Source organism: Tamandua tetradactyla, chromosome 2 (genome assembly GCF_023851605.1).
Source record: "Tamandua tetradactyla isolate mTamTet1 chromosome 2, mTamTet1.pri, whole genome shotgun sequence".
In the NCBI taxonomy this organism is placed as follows: Eukaryota; Metazoa; Chordata; class Mammalia; order Pilosa; family Myrmecophagidae; genus Tamandua; species Tamandua tetradactyla.
Window position 1 is genome coordinate 177518035 of NC_135328.1, and position 21939 is coordinate 177539973.

Here is a 21939-nt window from a genome sequence, read left to right on the forward strand (position 1 = left end):
CCCCTTGGGTAGCAGTCTGGGGTGGGGGAGTGGGGGGTGGAGGAGCTGGCTCCGCTGCTTGGGGAACTCACGGTTCTGGGTGGGTTCGCAGCTGGTCCAGCTTGTCCAGACTGTGGTGCATTGTGTGTCTGGTCACTGACTTGTCCCCAGCAATTGTTCTGTACTGTTCCTGGCTATTTACTAGCTGCTCTGGAGGACAAACTAAATCCCATACCTCACTAAGCCACCATCTGGCCCCTCTTGCGTCCTTTTTTATATTTGTTTCATGGTATATTCTAATTTCCTTTTTCCCTTCCTTGACTCTTTGGATTTTTTTTTTTTTTTTTTTTTTTTTTTTTTACGTGGGCAAGTACCAGGAAATGAACCTGGATCTCCGGTATGGCATATGAGGACTCTTGCCACTGAGCCACCATTGCCTGCCTGACTCATTGGATTTTTTAGAGTATATAACTTAATTTCCACAATTAGGAATTTTCCATTTTACCTCTATTGTTGATTTCTAGCTTCTTTCCATTATGGTCAAAGATGATACTTTGTATGATTTCTGATTAAGATTATTGAGACTTGGTTTGTGACCTAATGTATGGTCTGTCCTAGGGAATGATCTGCGTTCACTTTAGAAGAGTGTTCTGCCATTGCTGCACATGTTTTGTATACATTAGGGCTAGTTGCTTTATAGTGTTACGTTCCTCACTTTCCTTATTGATCTTTGTCAAGATGGTGGTAGAAGTCTCTTACTATAATGCAGAACTGTCTATTTCTCTTTTCAAATCTGCCAATATTTGTTTCATACATTTTGGGGCTCTGCTGTTGTGCATATGTATTTATAATTGTCAGGCCTTCTTGTTGAATTGACTCCTTTAATAGTATACAGTGTGCTTTTTTGTCTCCTGAACAGGTTTTTTTTCTTACTTAAACTCTGTTTTGTCTGATAGTAGTATAGCCATCCCTGCTCTTTTGATTACTGTTTATATTTTCATTTTCCTTTTGATCTCCTTGTGTGTTTGAATATAATTTGAGTATCTTGTAGACAGCATATAGTTGGGTCATATATTTTATCCATTCTGCCTTTCTCTGCCTGGAGAATGAGTGGAGAGTTTAACCCATTTACTTTTTTCTTTTTTTTTTTGCATAGGCAGGCATTGGGAAACAAACCTGGGTCTCCATCATGGCAGGCAAGAACTCTCCCTGCTGAGCCACCATGGCCCACCTTAACCTGTTTACTTTTTAAATACTACTGATAATGCAGGACTTCTTTCATTTCACTTTTTGAGTTTTGTAAGTCTTATACCTATTCTGTCTCTCATTTCTTACATTACTGTCTTTTTAAAAATGTAGTTGATCTTTTGTAATGAACCCTTTAGACTCTCTTCTTATTTCTTCTACTTATTTTTCTAGTATTTTCTTTATGGTTATCATGGGATTTAAATTTAGCATGCTAAATATATTACATATCTCTAAAGTAGTTTTCAAATTATGGGCTCTGAAAAGGGAATTTAGGGCCATTGAATATATGAAGATAAGCAGAATTATAGTCTTGGGTTCTGCGGTTTAAGTAATGCTCAAGTAGAGCTCATCAGATCAGTCAGTAAGATGAAGGGGATACTAATTGATTGACTTGTCAACATCTCTTACTATACTAAGTTATCATTATTCAGCACCTGGTACGGACCCTATATTACCCCATTTTCTGTTAATCTCTACTAAGTATGTCTTTATCATACAACAGAGTTATCCAGACAAGTATAAAATGGAACATACATGATATGCGCTTAGGTATAGGTATGTGTATGACATAATGCAGTATGAAGGAGGAATTTATTTTTCCATTTAAGAGGTGAGACTTAAAGCCTTGAAACAATGAATGAGATTTTGAAGAGAGTACAGAGAAACAAGAAAAGTGCTGCATCAAAGCTTTTTAAAAAGCTAAAAGAAAAGGAATCATCACAAAAGTAAGGAGAAGACTAGGATATTTTATGCAGTAGTTGCTGGTAATACTGATCTCTGATGATCATTTCACTGGTTCATCGTGAATATTGTTAATATAAGGTTGCCAGCTTTTTTTAAGATGAGTTGCCCCTGAGATTTATTTTTTTTTATGGCATTACTCCCTTTTATTTTGTGAAATGGTGATGTTAGGATTATTTTTTGAATGCTCTGTTAAGAGATGTTAATAGTTTATGCTAGTCCTCAAAATATTTTTTTGAAATATTATAGCTTGATATGATCCATGTGTAGGAATGCATGGTACAGTGATGTAATGTCATAGAAACCAGTAGAAGGGATTTCAAAGATTAGGTTGGTCACACTTTGGATGATTATATGATATGTGAATATATAATATATGTATCAATTTTTTAAAAAAATTTAAAATAAGATCAAAGGAGAAGATGAAAGTATAAAAGAGAGGATAGGATTTAACAAATGAATATGACTCTGGAATCATTATATTGGTATTTGATTTAGTCTCCAGTGTCTTGGATCATTCAGAAGGAAAATCTTAAAATGGTGGAACTGTAAGCTACACCAGACTCAGAAACTGTTCCAAAACTAATTGTTGTGATGTACTTTGAAATTTATAGCTTTTTTGTATATATGTTATTTTTCACAATTGAAAAAAAGAAGAAAAAGAAACAAAGACTGTCAACATAATTGTTTATCAGCCACAGCAATAGTGTTTTAGATTAGAATTTATAAATTACTGAGAAGAAAAATAGATCACTCCTACCATGTTCATTTTTTTATTATTAGAGAAGTAGTAGGTTTACAGAAAAATCATGCAGAAAATACCCATATAACACTATGTTAACACCTAGCATTAGTGTGTTACATTTGTTACAGTTGATGAAAGAACATTATTATACTCTTATCCTAGTATATATATTGGTATTTAGTTCATGGTTTACATTGAGTCACTGTTTGTTTTGTGCAGCCCAATGTTTTTTTTAAAGTCTTAATTTAAAAATTGCCATTTTAAACGGCCCCCCCCCCCCCCCGCCCCACTTGGTTAGCACCTTAAGGGGAGTGGTTTTGGTTTTATCTGTACTGTTGATGGCTGTAATATCATGGCCTAGAACACAGCCAAACACAGGATAAGAACTCAGATATTTCTTGAATAGTCTTATGGTTAAGGTAATACTAGATACTCTAGTAAATTGCTCTCTATTAAAACACTGTTTTCAGAAATGATTCAGTAAAACCTTACTTTCAATTTTTAAATCAGCATACCCACTTTTATAGAACATAAAGAGTGTAAGATAAAATCATTCTGTGCCTCATTTAGCCAAAAAATAATATGTATCTTATAATAGTCTGTGTCCTTATCATATGAGTTAGTGCATTTAATCTCAGTTATATTTTTTAGCTCCATAATTTTACCTGGTTAGGCTATTTCAGCAAAGAAATGAAGATAATATTTTATTCCATGTATTGAATTGGCAGCTTCTAGGGGGGAGGTACAAAAATGGAGCAGTATTTTGTCAGTTTGGGATGAGTTTTATTTTGTTTTTAAAGAAAACTTTCTCTTTTCAATTAAACTAGGTATTCTCTTGTTTAAAAAAAAAAAGATTAGGTTGATCAAGAATGTCAAATAATGTGGAGGCCAAGAAACATGAAAGCAGGATAAGCCACTGAGTTTGCTGATTCACAAGTTACTGACCTTTGAAAGTGTATTGGTCAGGTATCTTAGTTTTTAAAGAGCGTGATAGTATGTGTATTTTAAACCAACTTCATCAATGATGAACATAGTAATCAACAGTTGGATTTTACTGGGTTTAAAGTTTGGGGAATTGACTTTAGGTCAGCAAAAGAGTTAAGAGCTATAATGATGGATAGAATGGGTAATTTAAAATGCACAAGTATGCTTACTAGTCTCACTTTAAATTCATGATTACTAACAAGTATGAATCCTTATGTTTCCTGGGAAACTACTTTTTTTCCAGTTCTGCTTTTTCATGCCTTACCTGTTCTCAAACCTTTAACTCCCCCACTTCCATCCTCACTCTTAGTTGGAGACCTTCCTTTCTAAAACTTTACTACAAAGGTAGAGACAGTCAAAAGAGAACTTCTAAGTTTCTATTGCAGTAATACCCAGGTACTCTGCCTTCCCACCTGTTTCGGCTATGAATTGTAAACTCATTATGCATGAACCTGTTATAAGCCAGGCTATCTGTGGGTACATCATATCCCACACCTTTCTAACCATCTCAGGGACATTGTTTTAGCATTTTTCTGTATCATTAATTACATCAGATTTCCCCTCTATTGTGCCATTCCCATCGTACAAAAAAAAAAATCTTTTGGGGTGGCCATGGTGGTTCAGCAGGCAGAGTTCTTGCCTGCCATGCCAGAGACCTGGGTTTGATTTCTGGTGCCTGCCCATGTTAAAAAAAAAAAAAATAGACTTTTGAACACACAGCCCCTTCTAGCCACGAGCTTGTCTCTTTGCACTGCAGCAACATTCCTCATGCGTTGTCCATATTTACAGTCTCCTAATTTCTTTCCTTTTGAACCCATTCTAATCAGATTTCTCTGCTGTCCCTGTCCAACATGGTCACTGTTTACTCCTGTGTTGCCCAGTCCAGTGGTCACTTATCTATCTTTCATTTTATTTAACTTTTCAACAGCATTTAATAAAGTTGACTACTCCTCCCTGCTTGAAACACTTTCCGCTTAGCTTCCAGGTCCCCACACTCTCCTGTTTTCTTCTCAGTCTCTCCAATCTTTAAAATTATAATATACCAGGGTTCTGTTTCTTACTATATTCAGTTCCTTGGTGATATCATCCAAGTTCATGGATTTAAAGAAAATTTCCATCTCCAATCTATACCTCTACTGTGAACTACATACTCCTGTCTAGCTGCCTATTCAGCATCTCCATTTAGATATCGGATAGGCACCTAAAAGTCATGTCCAGAATAGAGTTCCTCTTTTGTTATTTGTGGAATCTATAGACATTTCCTAAGAGTTTAGCAAGATGTCTGGACAGACTTTATACAAGCAGAGAATAGAAATTGTCATTTAAAGGAAATAACAATAGCCTTAAGCAAGTAAAGTACCCTGGAATAATACTAACAAAAATTATACAAGATCTCTATGGACAAAATTTTTTATTTTTATTTAAAGATGTTAAAGAAAATCTAAATAAGTAAAGAGATATACTTACGATTTGGAAGATGTATCATAAAAATATCAGTTCTCCCAAGTTGATCTAGATTCATAGTTCCAAGCAATTTCATAACAAGTTCCCCCGCAAACTTGACATGCTTGTTTTAAAATGTATATGAAAGAGTCAAGGGCCAAGAATAGCTATTATCTTTACAAACAACAAAGGTGTATGTATGGAGGATGCAGGAAGAGGCTTGTCCTTTAGATACCAAGATGTCAGGCCACATGGGGACAACCAAATCAATAGGCTGACCCCTCAATCTTGGGGTTCACCCCTATGAAACTTATTCCTGCAAAGGATATGCTAAGCCTACTTAAAATTAGGCCTAAGAGTCACCCCCATAGGACCTCTTTTATTGCTCAGATGTGGCCTCTCTCTGGAAGCCGACACGGCAGATGAACTTACTGCACTCCCCCTCTACATGGGACATGACTCCCAGAGGTATAAATCTCCCTGGCAGCATAGAACAGAAATCCCAAGATAAGAAGGGACCTGGCATCAAGGGATTGAGAAAACTTTCTTGACCAAAAGAGGAAAGAGAGAAATGAGGAAAAATAAAGTGTCATGACTGAGAGATTTCAAGCAGAGTTGAGAGGTTGTCCTGGAGGTTATTCTTATGCATTATATAGATATCCCTTTTTAGTTCATGGTGTATTGGAATGGCAGGAGGGAAGTACCTGAAACTGTAAAGCTGTCTTCTAGTACCCTTGTTTCTTGAAGATGATTATATAATGATATAGCTTTTACAATGTGACTGTGTGATTGTGAAAACCTTGTGTCTGGTGTTCCTTTTATCTAGGGTATGGACAGATGAGTGAAAAATATGGATAAGAAAAAAACAAGTAATGAGGGAACAAATGGTAAAATTGGGTAGATGGAAATACTAGTGGTTAATGAGAGCGAGGGATAAGGGGTATGGTACGCATGAATTTTTTCTTTTATAATTTTCTTTTTCTGGAGTGATGCACATTCTCAAAAAAATGATCATGGTGATGAATACACAGGTACGTGATGATAATTGTGAGCCATTGAATATACACCATTTATGGAATGTTTGTATGTTAAAAATGTTTGTTGGTTAAGTTTTATCAATTTAAAAAAAAAAGATATCAAGCCACAATAGTTAGGACACATGGTAGAAGTGTAGGAATAAACAAACAGACCAGTGAATGCTTGGAAACAAACCTGTGATTTACAGAACAAATTATGATAAAGATGTTTATAAATCAGTGCAGAAAGAATGGTTCTGGGACAATTGGTCATTAATGTGCAAAGAGTGAAACTGGCTCTACACTAATATACAAATTAGTTCCAACCAACTGAAATCTGACATGTGAAAGGCAAATTTATAAGACTAATAAAACAATATGAGTAAATTCTTTTGGTCCTTGGGGAAGAAAGGCTGTTATAAACAAGGCATAGAAATGTAAATCATCAAGAAAAATCCATTTCATTTCAATCAAGAACTTCTATTTATTAAAAAGATAAAGAAGTTAAAAAGACAGTCCATAAACTGGGAAAAGATATTTGCAACACATGTAATCAAGGCATGTACTTAAAAATCAGAAATTGCATTATTTTGAATTATTCCCATAGGATATATATAAAAACATTTAGATTCAAAACTTCAGTAGTGTTATAGAGAAAAATAGCCCACTTTTGAATTATTATGCATAGTGTAGATTAAAATTTTATTTCAGGATTGAAGATGTTTTTATGCTTTTAACTATTAAAATTACATGTCAACATCTGAGAAGGAGACATTATTACAATTAAAATGAAGTTTTGTTGTTTTCAAATTTAGGGCAAACAACCTTGATTGCATTTCAGGAATATTTGTCCTATACCTTTTATTCAATTTTTTTTGTTTTGAAAGTACAGTTTAATTTACAGGGTTCAGAACATTTTTAAAAAGTAGAATTCATAAATATTCCCAGTAAGTTAATCTAATAAGTACATGGTAGGAAAAATGACAATAAGCAGGAGATTCATACTCCTGTAAAAAAAAATGAATATAGATTTATACTGTCCATAAGCTTCTGACAAAAGTTAATGAAAATATTTGTCATGAATTACACTCAAGAAAATATAAAACCCCGGATATGTTTAATATGTTCATTTTATTCAAAGATACAACATTGATATCTCAGAAATAAATTGGACATTTTCATCCTGTCCAACTTGGAATCGTGTAAAATGTACAACTGGAACATATTCTTAATGTAGCTAGTGCACAGTCTTAGGTACAGGTTAATGAAAGGCTTTATCAAGCTTCACGATAGATTGATTATTTCCCAGCATACTTTGTCATGAACCTTGCTTTGAGGTTGTCATAAGCCTTGCTTTGAGCCATGTTTCAAAAGGCTCTATACCTTATCCACAGTCTCTTTGCTTTTACCATATTCATTCTCAGAAACAAGATACTCACAGATACTAGTTAGGAGACCAAGAATTGAGGTCATTAAATAAAAATTGTTAACTCTCTTGGCACTCCTCTGAGGCAGTACACCATAGTATGATGAGTAGGAAAGAAGAACCAGCATGATGCTTTGACTACAGGTTACTTCTTAGATCAATTTTAGGAAGGGGTACATATGGAGGAATAAGTTAGGAAGGTTGATTCCCTTCTGTGCCTACCTTTAACCAGGGTCATTTGGCACGAGCTTGAGAACCTTTTGTAGGAAAAACCTCTTGTTGCTTTGGTTTCTTGCCCTCAAACAGCTGTGGGTGTGGCAGCCATTGCAGCCTGATGGTTCAGTAGTATATGTTTTGAATTATTTTTCCCTACGATGATGAAATTGGACTTTTTAGTCCTGATCTTTTTGGTATTCTTCACATGGTCAGGACATGAGATTACAGTTTGAGATCAGAAACCATGTGTTTACCAGTCATGTTTTATTTATTTATTTTTAATCGCAAAAGTTTAATTTTTTCAGGACTTCCATTCTTTCCTGGAAGCCAGTCTCAGTCAATGCAGAAAAACAAATAATGAGAGGAATACAAAAAGGGAGACAAAACGCGTAAGGTCCCTGTTTAGTACACTTGCTCCTTAAGAGTTTAAGAAATTTGTTCTGTATTTCTAACTACAGAAACCATATATTTTATGACTGGAGAGCAGCAACCACAATGTAATCCTGAGAGCTCTGAAGTTAGAAGATTTAATTCCACCTTTGACCAGCAGCTTGTTAAATGTGCTACCTTGGATAAGTGTCTTAACAGTTTTGAGGCTGCCTCTTTTTTCTCTTGTTGTTAATCCCTGAAATAGAGAACTACCCTGGTTTCCACCAGGGAAAAGAGGGAATGGTTCAAATGTGAGTATGTTAGGAATATTGTATAGATCAGTGTTTTGAGAATTCTCCCAGAACAGGACTAAATAACCCATCTGGCTTTGTATGTAATTTCATCTGTTTAATAATTTATCAGCCCTCCAAATAACATGTGATAGCACACCACATTGATTTCAGAGATGAAACTGGGACTTATCCATGAGGTTTTGAAATTGGATAGACTTATAGTGTTCAGTGATGTTGTGGGTAAAAAGTAATTTGCTCTGGGTTGAGGAAAAAATAGGGGAGTGAGAAAATGAAGATGCTAAGACTATTGACTATTCTCTATAGAAATTTTATTAAGACAGAAAGGAAAAGAACGTAAATAGTTGGAAGGAAATACGGGGTCTGGGAGGAAGGGGTTTTGTTTTAAGTTAGGGGAGAAGTGGGTGTGTGTTTTAGTTTGCTAAAGCTGCCAGAATGCAGTATACCAAAAGTAGAATGGCTTTTTAAAAAAAAAAAACATTTTTAATGTTACAAGTTTACAGTTCTAAGGCTGTAGAAGTATCCAAACTAAGGCATCCAGAGAAAGATACCTGAACTCCAAAGAAGGGCCAGTGTCGGTCAGATGGAAAGGCATATGGCTGGCATCTGCTGGTCCTTGTTCCTGCTTTCAGGGCTTCCAGATTCTAATGCCAGTGGTTTCCTCTCTAAATGTTGCTGGGCCTTCCTTTATCTCCTCCAGGACGCAACTCTGGGTTCTGGCTTGCTTAGCATCTAATGGAAGGGCACATGGCAGTGTGTGCTTGGGCTCCAGACATCCCTATCTGGGCATCTGCTCTCTCTGTCGACACTCCGAACATCTCTGTCGGTACAGAGCTTTCTCCAAAATACTTCTCCTTTAAAGGACTTCAGTAAACTAATCTAATCAAGACCCACCTCAGATGGATGGAGTCACATCTCCCTCTAGTCAAAAGGCCATGCCCACAACTGGGTATGTCACATCTGCATGGAAACAATCCAGTCCGAGTTTCCCACCCTAAACAATAAGTCTAGCCCCACAAGATTAGATCAGTATTAAAACATGGCTTTAATTATGGGCTACATAATCATTCCAAACTGGCACAGTATGTTTTTTGTTAATTTAGTGTAACCAGTATAGAGAGAGTTGAAGTCCACTGGGAGGAATAATTGGTGACATGACTACGCTGTGGAAAGAGTAGGAGTAGTTGAGACCAGTAGCACACAAGTTGTGGTACCTTCTCTGAAAATGGAAACTAAGATTGAGATAAGGTCCTTAGCAAGGATAAGCCCCTCTTAGCAGTATGACCTTAGTTATGAGTTATAAAATTAGGTCATGTTGTAAAGTACCTAGTAGAGAGCCCAATAAGTCATAGGTTTCAAAAAGGATAAAATATTGACATACCTATGAATGAATGGTTGAATCAAGTATTCAGGTACAGGCAATTCTCATATGCATGTTGCAGGGAGGAGAGCAAAGCACTTAATAAAACCTGGCGAACAGTGAGTGTTATAGATCGTAGTATCATATTTAATACTATTTCCAATGACTTACAATAACTTCCTTATTATAATTTTAAAAATTACTATAAAATATACATAATAATGAGATTTACTATTGTAACCATTTTAGAGTGTGTAATTCATTGGTGTTAAGTACACTCACAGTGTTATGCAGCCATCATCACTGTCTAGTTCTAGAACTCTTTTTATTATCCCAAATGGAAACTCTGTATCCATTGAGCAGTCACTGCCTTTTCCCCTCAGCACTAGCACCTCTCCCCACCCCCCACCAGCCTCGTAACCACTGATCTGCTTTCTGTCTCTATGGATTTGCCTGTGCTGGGTATTTCACATAAATGGAATCATATAACATGTGGCCTTTTGTGTCTAGTTTGTTTTATTTTGCATAGTATTTTCAACATTCATCCATGTTATAGTGTGTATCAAATTTCGTTCCTTTTTATGGCTGAAAAATATTCCATTGTATGGATATACCACATTTTGTTTATCCGTTCACATGTCAGTAGACACTTAAGTTATTTGCACCTTTTGACTATTGTGAATGGAGATCCTATGGATATTCATACACAAAGTTTTGCCCGAACACTTGTTTTCAGTTTTTGAGGTATAATATTTAGGAGTGAAATTTCTGGTTACAATAACTATGACCATTCCCCAGAGTTTAAATTAGTATAAACCCTGTAATTTGATAGATTTTCTTGACCAGCAGCTTTTTGAATGGCTGGATAAAGGATATTGAATGGCAACGGATCAGGAAGAGATCCTTTTAAGAAGGTAGGATTCATCATGGGAGGGACAGATATGGACTGAGGTACAAAGAAGGAGTGAGAGAGGAATAAAAATATGAGTAAGAGAGTTATTAGGATAACAAGATTATATCTGTGTTACTGAATTCATTTTTATCTGACGAAAATCAGGTCTGGTTTTGGTTCTTGGGTTAGCCATTTAAATCAGATGCTATCTGCTTGTGTGTGATTTAAGCATAAGTATTAATCATACAAGCCTGGTACCACATCTTGGGATAGCTGTCTATATCAGGTGCCATCTACTTCTGATCCTTGGTAATTTTGAGCTTTAGGTCCCCAGTAGCAATGGATTTACAGACAAGGCCTGTAAAAGATTACACCTTTTATCTTTGTGATGTTCAGCAAGTTGTCAAACTTCTCTGAGCCCCCATATCTTCATCACAGTTTACCAGCCTCTTTCTCCTGCTCTTACCTGGATGCTGTAGAGCATTCTGCTGAGCTCCAGAGTTTTGAAGTAGTTGATTCAGACAGTTTCTGCTGTTTAATATTTGTTCTGTTAGGACTGATTCTTTTAGCTTCCTACTCCACCATTTTCCCACAGTTTCCGTAAGGCTTATTTCTTGACTATCAGGCTGAGTAATTTAAATTCTATTCTGTAGTTGGTGGGAATCCAGAAAATTTCTGAGGAAGGTAGTGATATTATTTGTTTCTGGATTTAGAAAGAAAGATCTGGCAGCCAATAGTAGAGGCTGAGGCAGAGGATAGAAAGACATGAAGAATGACAAATAAGAATGAAAAAGAATGAATGAAGTAGGCAGGACTTGAAAACTTCTGTATTTATATTCTCCCTAAATGTCATCTCTTACACTGAATTAAAACATCAGCTACTAAATACTGACAATTCCCAGCATTATATCCAAAACAGACCTCTTCTCTGAGCTCCAAACCACATTCTAGACACCTCATATTTAAAGTGTCCAAGACAAATCTTGATTCCCTCTCCAATCTAACCTTTTGTTATAGTTTTTAATGATACTTTTTTCCTTCTCAAAATTTTTCGGTAGTAAGGAAAAAGAATCTTTGCATTAGCCACTCAATAACCTCAGTCCCAAAAGGTATCACTAAGATCTTTAGTTATAAAAATTTGCCTGTAATTCTACCATCCTTAATAAAAACATTATTGGTATTTGGCCTGTTTCCTTTTAGTCTTCAACTCTCTGTACAAGAGTTTCTATTATCCATTCTCTTTCATCTTTTATTCCCTTTTGCTAAGTGTTCTCATTTATAGTCCATCTTGTCCCTACCATACACATAAATGCACAAACCGCATTGCTGCATAGCTTTACATAGGTAAAGCAAGAACTTGCTGCCCGAGAGAGCAAACTGTACAGGCAAAGATCTAGTTTCTTTTCTTCATCCGTGACCCTTTTAGGGCAGAATTTTTCTGATTAACATTTAAGTATTCATGTCATTTAAGCATAGCAATACATATAATATTTGTATTACAATCTGTACAGTAATGTCTATTTGAGTTTTCTAATCCTTTGCCAATTTTGTTATTTCATAGAAATGGATTTTCAAATTTATTAACTTGTAATTGCTAATGATATTATGTTGCTCAGAGTATTTCTTAATCTGCCATGTTAGTCATTCCCCCCTTTTTATGCTGGGGTTTCCTTATATGTATCTTTTTCCATTTTTCTAAACAGTTTTACCACAGTTTTTCTCCTGTTAATCTTTTTTAAAGGATTATCTTCTTTTTCTTTTTTTTTTTGACTTCATCTTTTTTTGTTTCCTTTCTGTTTCTTCAGGTTTACTTTATTGCTCTTTTCCCATCTCCTCAGTAAGAATGTTTAGGTCAACTTATTTTTAGTCTTGTTTTGAGAAGCATGTTTTTAAAGTTTATTTTCTATTATGTACTGCTTTAACTGTATATTATATAGTTGTATTTCAACTTATAAATTGTATTATTGAACTTCTTAATTTTTTTATTTGCTTGTTCTGTTCTGCTTTTTATTTGCTTATTCCATTAATCCTCTTTAAGTGTTTCAAATATATAAAAAATACAGAGAATAAATGAATATTTGTGTGCCCCGTCCCTCAACTTAAGAAATAATGCCTTACAAATACACTTGAAGCCCTCTGGGGCATCTTTGTGATTTCTTTATCTTCATTTCCCTGTAGAGGTATTTACTGTCCTGAATTTGGTATTTCTTATTCCTATGAACTTAAACAGGCTGCCAAGTGGCTATATAAGAAATATCCTCCAAACTGAGTATTTTTACTAGTACAGAACAGAATTGTCACTGATGTATTCATTCTCTTATATCAAAAAATTTTCTAACTTGTTGAAGAGTGCTTTGAAAACTATTGCTTTTTTATTTTTTTGCTTTGTATATATGTTATACTATACAATAAAAAAGTTTAAAAAAAATTCTAGCCCCTTGAAGAATGGTAATAATTTGCCAAATAACTTTTTGTATCATCTCTCAGTGCATATCTTAAGTCAGATTTTAAGAGATGAAATTTCTTATTTGATAATTAGTTATCTCAAAATATGTACTATACAGAAGTAGGAGGAATGCTGTGACAGATGTGTTGTTTTAAGGATCCAGTCATGGATAGTACTAGATAATTAGATAGTTGATGACTAGTATGGCATAATATACCAACAAGATATGACTCTATAACCACTTACAACAACCTTTTTATGAGAGAAAATCTAAATCTAAAAGACCCATTTATTTATATTTCTGAATTATGATAACTAATTGGAGAAATGATTGTATGAAAAGGCAAATTCTGTTTAGCTGACTTTTCAGAAATTCTTGAAAGAACTATACTTACATTGTTGGAATAAATGGTGACATATTAATATCTAAACAGAAGGGTTTTAATTCTCAGAACTTTGATTGGGTTGACTATCTAATTTTAATAATTATATATTACAGTGATTTTTGCCTCTTGTGATGATAGATAATATATGGGTTTTTTTTGTTTTTTTCATTTATAGAGTGATAGATTCCTGTGGCCTTTTAAATGATTTGAATAATGATGGAAATGGATCCAAAATAATAAGTCACTTCTCTACCAAAGCAGTAGAAGATTCTTCATATCACCTTCGTGTAGCTCAATTCATTCTTCAGGAAGGGGCAAACAGAGAAATACAGAAAACTGAAGAGAAGAAAACCTCACTTTGGAGCTGTCTTCCTCCTCAACAACCCCTCACCCTCTGTCTTTCTACTTGTTTTAATTTTGCTCTGAATTTGTAAATAGTGAAGACCAAAGATATAGAAGATATATTTGGAAGCTTTTACCAAGAAATTGCCTTGAAAGCTGCTATTCCGTGGAGGGGAAAGTATATCAAGTTCCTGTCTGATTTTTTTTTTTTTTAATAAGATTTGTTATATCCTTAGACTTTAAAGGATAAGACATACAAATACATATCTATACACTATTTTTAGCAGCTGTGTAATAATGAGATCTGTATTTTAAGGGCTGTGTCATGTGGCTGTTTTGCCACTGGAGTTGACTGCTCAGAAGATCTTTTATAGTGCTTTAAAATTACATTTTTGGTCTACACCTTGATGACATCACTTGTCCACACATGAGCCCACCTATCTTTCTGACTATGACCTTGTTATGAACAGTGTTTGCACTTACTGTGCAAATGTCCATGAATTATCCATTTAAGCAACATCACAGTGCTATCACCCAAGGAAGTTGAATGAGGTGAACATAGACATAGCTCTTTCCCCTTCCCCCCCCTTTTTAAATGTAACAAATACCTTTTTATGTTCCCCTTCCCCTTCCCCCTCCCCCTTCCCCCTTTTGGGAAAGTGTCAGGAACTAGATAGTTTAAAATGAGCAATTGAGGGGACTAAGAGAGTGATCCACACGGAGCCTGGCTTCTTTGTGCTTCATCACAAGGCGTGCTGCTGGCCAGGCTACTTAAGCACCCTTTTAACAAGAGAACCACGTGGAAAATCCAGCTGGCAGACTCAAGGAGTTCGGGAAACAGGACCACAGAGGTTACACTCTGGGGTAAATACTCTCCATATGTCTAACTTTGGAGGGAGACTGTGTGTGCATATGTATCATGGAAAATATCTATTGCTTTCTGAACTTTCTAATTTTGGAGAATATAGTGGGGTGGTTTGGAGACTTGTTTGGAGACACTAATGGATCTCTCAGGGAGACTAATCCTAGTTCTTTAAGGAAATTAATAAGCCTGGAAAAGCTCTTGAGAAGTCATATCTTCCTTTTCTTTTGCCAGAAGTTACCTCTATACCCAAAGTAGATTAATCTTTCTTCATAAGTACCAGGTTTTTAAATAGATGTCTGTTCTTAAAGTTCTTCTGATGTACCTCAAAAATTCATCAGCTGCCTTCATATAACCTTCCCTACCCATACCACATTTTTCTGTTTATGTATTTTTCATGGTTATATGTTCATGGACTGTTCTTTTTGTTTAGAACTTCTCTGAAATATGGAGCCTAATAAGTAGGCTAGAGAGGCTCGGAGGGCAGGTCTTTCTGTAGAGGAAATCTTAGGATAAGAGTCCTTTACTTTTCTTTAATAAGTAGGCTCGAGAGGCTCAGAGGGCAGGTCTTTCTATAGAAGGAATCTTAGGATAAGACTCCTTTGCACATGCTATCAGGTTCTTGGAAACATTTGAGTTTTCTCATTTTCAGATCCTGGCCATGAGGTTGGATGCCTCACCTTGCTGAAAAGAGACACTGGACCTAAATGGCGCAGCATGACTTTGTTCCTGCTTGGCTAAATTTCTCAACGCCACAGTCAGTTAAGGTATTATTCTCCATTCATATAATAACCCCCCAAACACCAGTTCTTTCAATGTCCAACCATTCTATGGCCTCTATTTTACCTTCTTAGTGGTCTTTCATTGTTGTTATTGTTTTTGTTGTTGTTGTTTTTGTATATTTAGCCTTGCCTGAGAGTTAAAAAAAAAGAAAGAAATTTTCATAGACTTATTAACTCTCTTTCAATATGGCTGTAAATAATTAGGCAGCCCACATTAGTATGTGGTTCATTACTATTAAGTGTCCCAGTTGTATGCTAAGCTTTTCTTATTATACGGCATACTAAAGACTTCCCCTACTAGCTGTAGCATACCTTGGAGATAAAACGTGCCTGCTAGCCTATTTTTTAGGGCAAAAGAACAGTGATGAGAGGAGAATAAATTATCTTTAGTAAATGGACCTTTTTTTTTATCAAACTAAAGCAGCATAAAAACAGGAACATTCTTAACATACAAACATTCTTGCATGGTGTACAATCAATGGCTCACAATATGATCACCTAGTATATTCATCACCATGATCATTTTTTAGAACATTTGCATCACTCCAGAAGAAATAAAAAGAGAAAAGAAAAAACTCATACATACCATACCCCTTACCCCTTCCTCTCATTGACCACTAGTATTTCCATCTACTCAATAGATTTTAACCTTTGTTTCTCCTATTTTTTTTCTATACCCCTTACCACTCCCTTTCCTTGATCACTAGTGTTTCAGTCTACTCAATTTATTTTAACATTTGTTCCCATTATATATTTATTTCTAATCCATATTTTTTACTCATTTGTCAATATCGTAGATAAAAGAAGCATCAAACAGACACAAGGTTTTCACAATCAAGTACGTAGTCACATTGTGAAAGCTATATTATTATACATTCATCTTCAAGAAGCATGGCTACTGGAACACAGCTGTACAGTTTCAGGCATTTCCCACTAGCCTCTCTAATGCACCTTAAACTAAAAAGGGGCTATCTATAAAATGCATAAGAATAACCTCCAGGATAACCTCTTGACTCTGTTTGAAATCTCTCAACAATTGACACTTTATTTTGTCTAATTTCTCTCTTCCCCCTTTCGGTCTAGAAAGTTTTCTCAATTCCTTGATGCTGAGTCCTAGCTCATTCTAGGATTTCTGTCCCACATTGCCAGGGTGGTTTATACCCGTGGGAGTCATGTCCCATGTAGGGGAAGAGCAGTGAGTATACTTGCCATGTTGGCTGAGAGAGAGATAGGACGCACACATCTGAGCAACAGAATAGGTTCTCTAGGGGTGATTCTTAGGCCTAATTAGTAAATAGACCTTTGGAATGACGTATTAGTAGTATATTAATAGAGGAGGAGGAGAAAAACACAGAGGCAGTGATCATTTGACTACTACATGGATCTCAAATTGCACAAATTCTGTTTTAGAGACAGTAATCTACGTACTGATTTCAGGGGAAAATATGTATTGCGTTAAGAGTGAAGACAAAAGAAACAACCAGGTCATATTGATTAAATATATGTGTATTTATTCACAGATATCACATTACACTGAAGAACAGTTTAACTTATTGATAAAGAAAACTTTTGGGGAGCTAGTAATCTTTAAAATGCTTTGTGTTTTGCCAACTAATAGAAAAGGAATAAAGTTGATAAATAGTCTCAAGAAAAGGCCTCCCTTCCCTGTCTTTGAATGTGAATGTTTTGGGAGCTACTTCTAGTTTTGTCCAGACCCACAGGATGTTGCTTTGTACTTAATATTGAATTGTCTTTGTGAAATTCCCAAGATCTTATAACAGGTCTAATCTGAACCAGGGCCTGGTAGTGGTCAGCCAGAGAGATTAGTTACAAGATCCAAAAAACACTTTAAAAAGTATACAGATCTTACATCTGCAAAGAATAATTGTTTTAGTAGAATGAATTGAGTAAAAGAATTAGGAAATATGATTTCAGTATTCTGATAAAACTACAGTAAGTAAACAAAGCAGTATAATATTGGTATAAGGAAAAAAGTGGACCAGAATTGAGAGTTAAAAAAATAATCCTACACATATAGTTGATTTTTTGGCAAAAGTCCATGGTAATTCGATGGAGAAAATTATCATCTTTTGATTATATGGTGCTAGAATAGCTTTGATATGTGTAGAGGACAAAAAATGAAGGACTTCAACCCTTGCTACATATCATACAAAAAAATTGGGTAGAAATGGATGATAACCTAGATAACAAAAGAGAAAATCTTTGTAACTGCTAGAATGGCTGAAATTTAAAAGACTGATGATATCAAGTATTGGTTATTGATGGGAATATTGATAGTAGGACAATGGATATAAAATTGTCTATACTCTAACCTATAGATTTCCTATAAGCCCTGTTCAGCATATCCATATTTTTCATGGCTTTAAAGACTTTGGTTTGTCTCATTCAAGACTAACATGTCAAACATATCAGAATTCTTTGATGTAGAAAAGGACATTGTAGCTCATCTATAATAGTACTTCTCAAACTGCTTCCTTTCAGTTATATAACAGCAAAGTCTACTTAACTTATTCTCCCTGACCTGTTTCCTCATGTGGAAGGGGATAAAATGTGGATGATGATAGCAAAACTATAATGTTGTTATGAGTATTAAATATCATTATGGAAATAAATGCTTTATAAAGCAATAAAATCTCTGTTTAGTTGTTGATGGCCTACAATGGTGGTTTTTCAAACCATTGCTTTCTCCCCAATTCTTAAATAATTTATAAAAATAATAAATCTCTTTTGGAATTTTTATTTAAAGCAAGTATCTTGCTTTTTCTTTCCCATTACAAGATTAATATTTTTAATGTTTTGAGGCTTATTTTTAGGGGTATTAACAGGGTTTATTTTCCTCTTCTATCATGCAATTAATTGAAGTGGCTATCTTTTTCTTCCCTTCTGAGATAAAGGAAATGAATTAATGGTTGACTATCTAACTGAAGACTTCTCTAACTCAAACCTGCAATACCCTTATGGCCCATATGCTCATAATGGGGGTTTCTGGCCCCATTGTTACTTGTTTCCTAAAAGTCTGGTGTAAACTTAGTAAGATACTGAAATATTGAAAAAGACTAATTAATATCTCCATATCTATTTGCTTTTCTATACTTTCTCTTAGTCGCCTACAGCCACCTTTGAAAAACAAGGAGAGCATCTACCCCGAGGAGAAGGTAGATTTGGAGTGAGCCGTCGCCGACATAATTCCTCTGATGGCTTTTTTAACAATGGACCCCTACGAACTACAGGAGGTGAGCCATGCCCAACTTTCATGAGTATATTTAAGCTACTCAGGGCACGTGCAGACCTTGCAAGATTCTGTACGTCCACAATTTTTAAATATGATCTTTTATGAATACAATTCTTTATTAGGTCCTCCATTAGTTATTACCTACCTACATAGGCTTACTAGCTGTACCATTCTTATGATGCAGGAATCATTTATTCAGTTAAAGAGTTATATAGCAATTACCTTAGGAAGAAAAGATGTATTTTGTGATTCGTTGTGTGTATATAATCTTTTTTTTTTATAAAATCCCTTGACAGGTAGTGCGGTAAACCAGATCAGGATGCATCTGGCCCAGTTGTTTCTGAATTTCCAGGAAGCAATCTAATGTTACTTTTCCTTACTATTCTAGATTCCTGGCACCAACCCTCCCTATTCCGTCACGATTCTGTGGACTCTGGTGTCTCTAAGGGAGCGCATGCTGGAATCACAGGGAACCTGTCTGGTTGGCATGGTTCTTCCCGGGGTCATGATGGCATGAGCCAGCGTAGCGGGGGTGGCACAGGGAACCATCGCCACTGGAATGGCAGCTTCCACTCCCGGAAAGGCTCAGCCTTTCAGGAAAAGCCATCTACAGAGATTAGGGAAGAAAAGAAAGAAGACAAGGTGGAAAAGTTGCAGTTTGAAGAGGAAGACTTTGTAAGTATGAGGTTTTATATGTGTAGTTAAAACCCAGAAAATGTTTTAAAAGATATTACCCTGTTGACAATGAAAAAGAAATTATGTAAGAGGAAGTTCCTAAGTTTAGATTTTTATTATTTTCAAAGAGAAGGAGGTAACTTTATATTAGTGATGAACAAAATTGCTGTTTAACATTTAGCAAATCTTAATATATTTTGCATTTTTATTGCCTTTGGAATACACAATGCCTAATTTCCCTTAAATTTTTTAAGATTCAGTATAGAAATGTAAATATTTAAGAATGTAATCTCACAATGTTAAATGGTCTTTCCTTTTTCTTGATTTTGACTTCTAACATTTAAAATGATTGCAGTAAGTAATTAACATGCAATTGGGAGAGTTATAACTGTTACCTATGTATTCAGTAAAACTTGATGTTAATATGTATTATTGCATGCGTTTTGGCTGCTAAGCCAAAAGTGGGGTTTTTAGAGCACCTTTTAACTAGGTGCTACTATACTACTGATTGGCATAGTTTGAATAGGTGCTCTATTAGTTCTGTGGCATTCCCAATGGGAAATGAATTGATGGAGGGAAGAAAAATGTTAAGATAGCATTGTCTTCACTTGCTAAGAGATTTAAAAGGAAGTTTGTCCCCAGTAGGGACAATTTTATTTTACATTTATGTTTTTATTAAATATTTTAAGTGTATGTAAAAGTATGGAGAAAAATTTTCAAGAATGTGTATCACCCAGCTTTGTCAAATATTGACATTTTTCTAAACGTGCTCTTGACAATTCTTTTAAAAAAAGAGGAAAGATAATACAGATATGGTTAAAACCTTCCCTAATCCTATTTTCTATTTCATCTAGAGGTATTCACCATCTTGAGTTCACATCTTATCATTCATGCATGTCTGATTAACTTTTACTACATTATGTATATCCATAAACAATATTTCGTATCATTCTGCATGTTTTTGAACTTTGTAATAATAGCATCATTCCTTAATTCTCTTTTATTTGACTAAAATTGTTTGCGTTTTATCAGTGTTGGTACATAAAGCTCTTAGATCACTGCTCTCAGCCAGTGACATATATGTTCCATAGGAAACATTTTGTACTACTAACTGGAGACAATTTGGTTGTCATAAGTGAAAATGGTCCTATTGGCATCTGGTTCATGGAAACCAAAGATGTTGCTGAACATCCTTTAATGCATAGGATGGCCCCCACAATAAAAGATTATCTTCTCTCAAGTGTTCATAGTGCCATAGTTGAGAAATGTTAATGGTGCCATTCTCTAAATCTTTAATTTTCACTATTTCTATTTAATGTAGTAATATTATATTGTGTGAATGTGTTAAATTATGGACATTTATGTTGCAAATGACCTTGAAGTCTAAAAGAGTGGTAACTGAGGCACTGAACTGGAGAAGGAACAGTCAAAAATAAGGTTACTTGATGAGTAATATGTAAATAACTTGAAAAGAGAAAGCAAGAGAAGGATTTTTGGCAGGAAAAATTGGTGCCAAAGGGAGATGGGTGAGGTTTAGAGATGTATACCTGGAAAAATAACCTGAGGTTTGTGGGTAGCTAAAGATTATTTGGGGATTTAATTGTTTACGGTTACATTTTCTGTATTTCTTACTTTTTTTATACTGAACATTGTATAATTAAAAAGTTGTTTTTATTTTAAGATATTAGTTTAATGTAATTAACAGCCTATTTATTACCTTGAACCAGTTAAATAACCCTCATTTTCCTGGAATTGTTAGAGTTAGTAATATGTGTCTTACAGCATTGTAATAGGAATTAAAGATTACAAATGTTGAACAATGTATATGGAGCTCTTAGTGCACATATCTTGAAACACTGTAGATTTTTAAATAGCTGTTACTAAATGTGGGAGCAATCTTTGGATTTGGTTGTTTGGGGTCACCTTTGAAATGTTACTTTAAAAATAAAAAAAAGGTTTGGTTGGTAGAATTTAGGGTTAGAGAATGAGTCAGTGATGACTGGTATACTACTCTTTGGAGCCAGGTTTTCTGGGATTGAGAGATTGAATAGGTTTTAAACTAGAAAGGTGGATAAGAAGTCAGTGGGGAGAAGGTATTCTGAGAGGGTGGTAGTGGTGATGTCGTAGCTTTTGAATCTCCCCAAAATTTGCCAGTAAAAGCAGAGCTCCCTTTAATATCAGGAGCAATGTTAAGTCATTCACTCTCACCACTTATATTCAGCACTGTACTGGAGGTTCTAGTCATGCAGTAAGACAAGAAAAAGAAATAAATGCATACAGGTGAAAAGGAAGTAGTAAACCTTGCTCTTTGTAGAAGACATGATTGTTTATCTAGAAAATCCATAGGGCTCTACTCAGCAATTGTAAGGTTTCAGGATCCAAGTATTTTTCCATGTTAGCAACAAGCAATTGAGAAATATATATATATTTATATATGGGCATGCACTGGAAATTGAACCCAGG

The 21939-nt window shown here is 35.1% G+C and overlaps 1 protein-coding gene across 7 annotated transcripts in view; it reads left to right on the forward strand.

Annotated features, from left to right (window-relative positions):
• Positions 1-21939, forward strand: part of GPBP1L1 (GC-rich promoter binding protein 1 like 1) — a 71881-nt gene that overhangs the window by 25650 nt on the left and 24292 nt on the right. For 5 of the 7 annotated variants that reach the window (XM_077149825.1, XM_077149824.1, XM_077149823.1 and 2 more), the window contains 4 exons: positions 13738-14768; positions 15419-15533; positions 18673-18802; positions 19190-19476. In XM_077149825.1, coding sequence (XP_077005940.1) covers positions 15474-15533; positions 18673-18802; positions 19190-19476 — 477 coding nt within the window. In that variant the 5' untranslated portion in view covers positions 13738-14768; positions 15419-15473. The remainder of the gene's footprint in view (positions 1-13737; positions 14769-15418; positions 15534-18672; positions 18803-19189; positions 19477-21939) is intronic. The other 2 variants (XM_077149820.1, XM_077149821.1) reach the window with 2 other exon arrangements.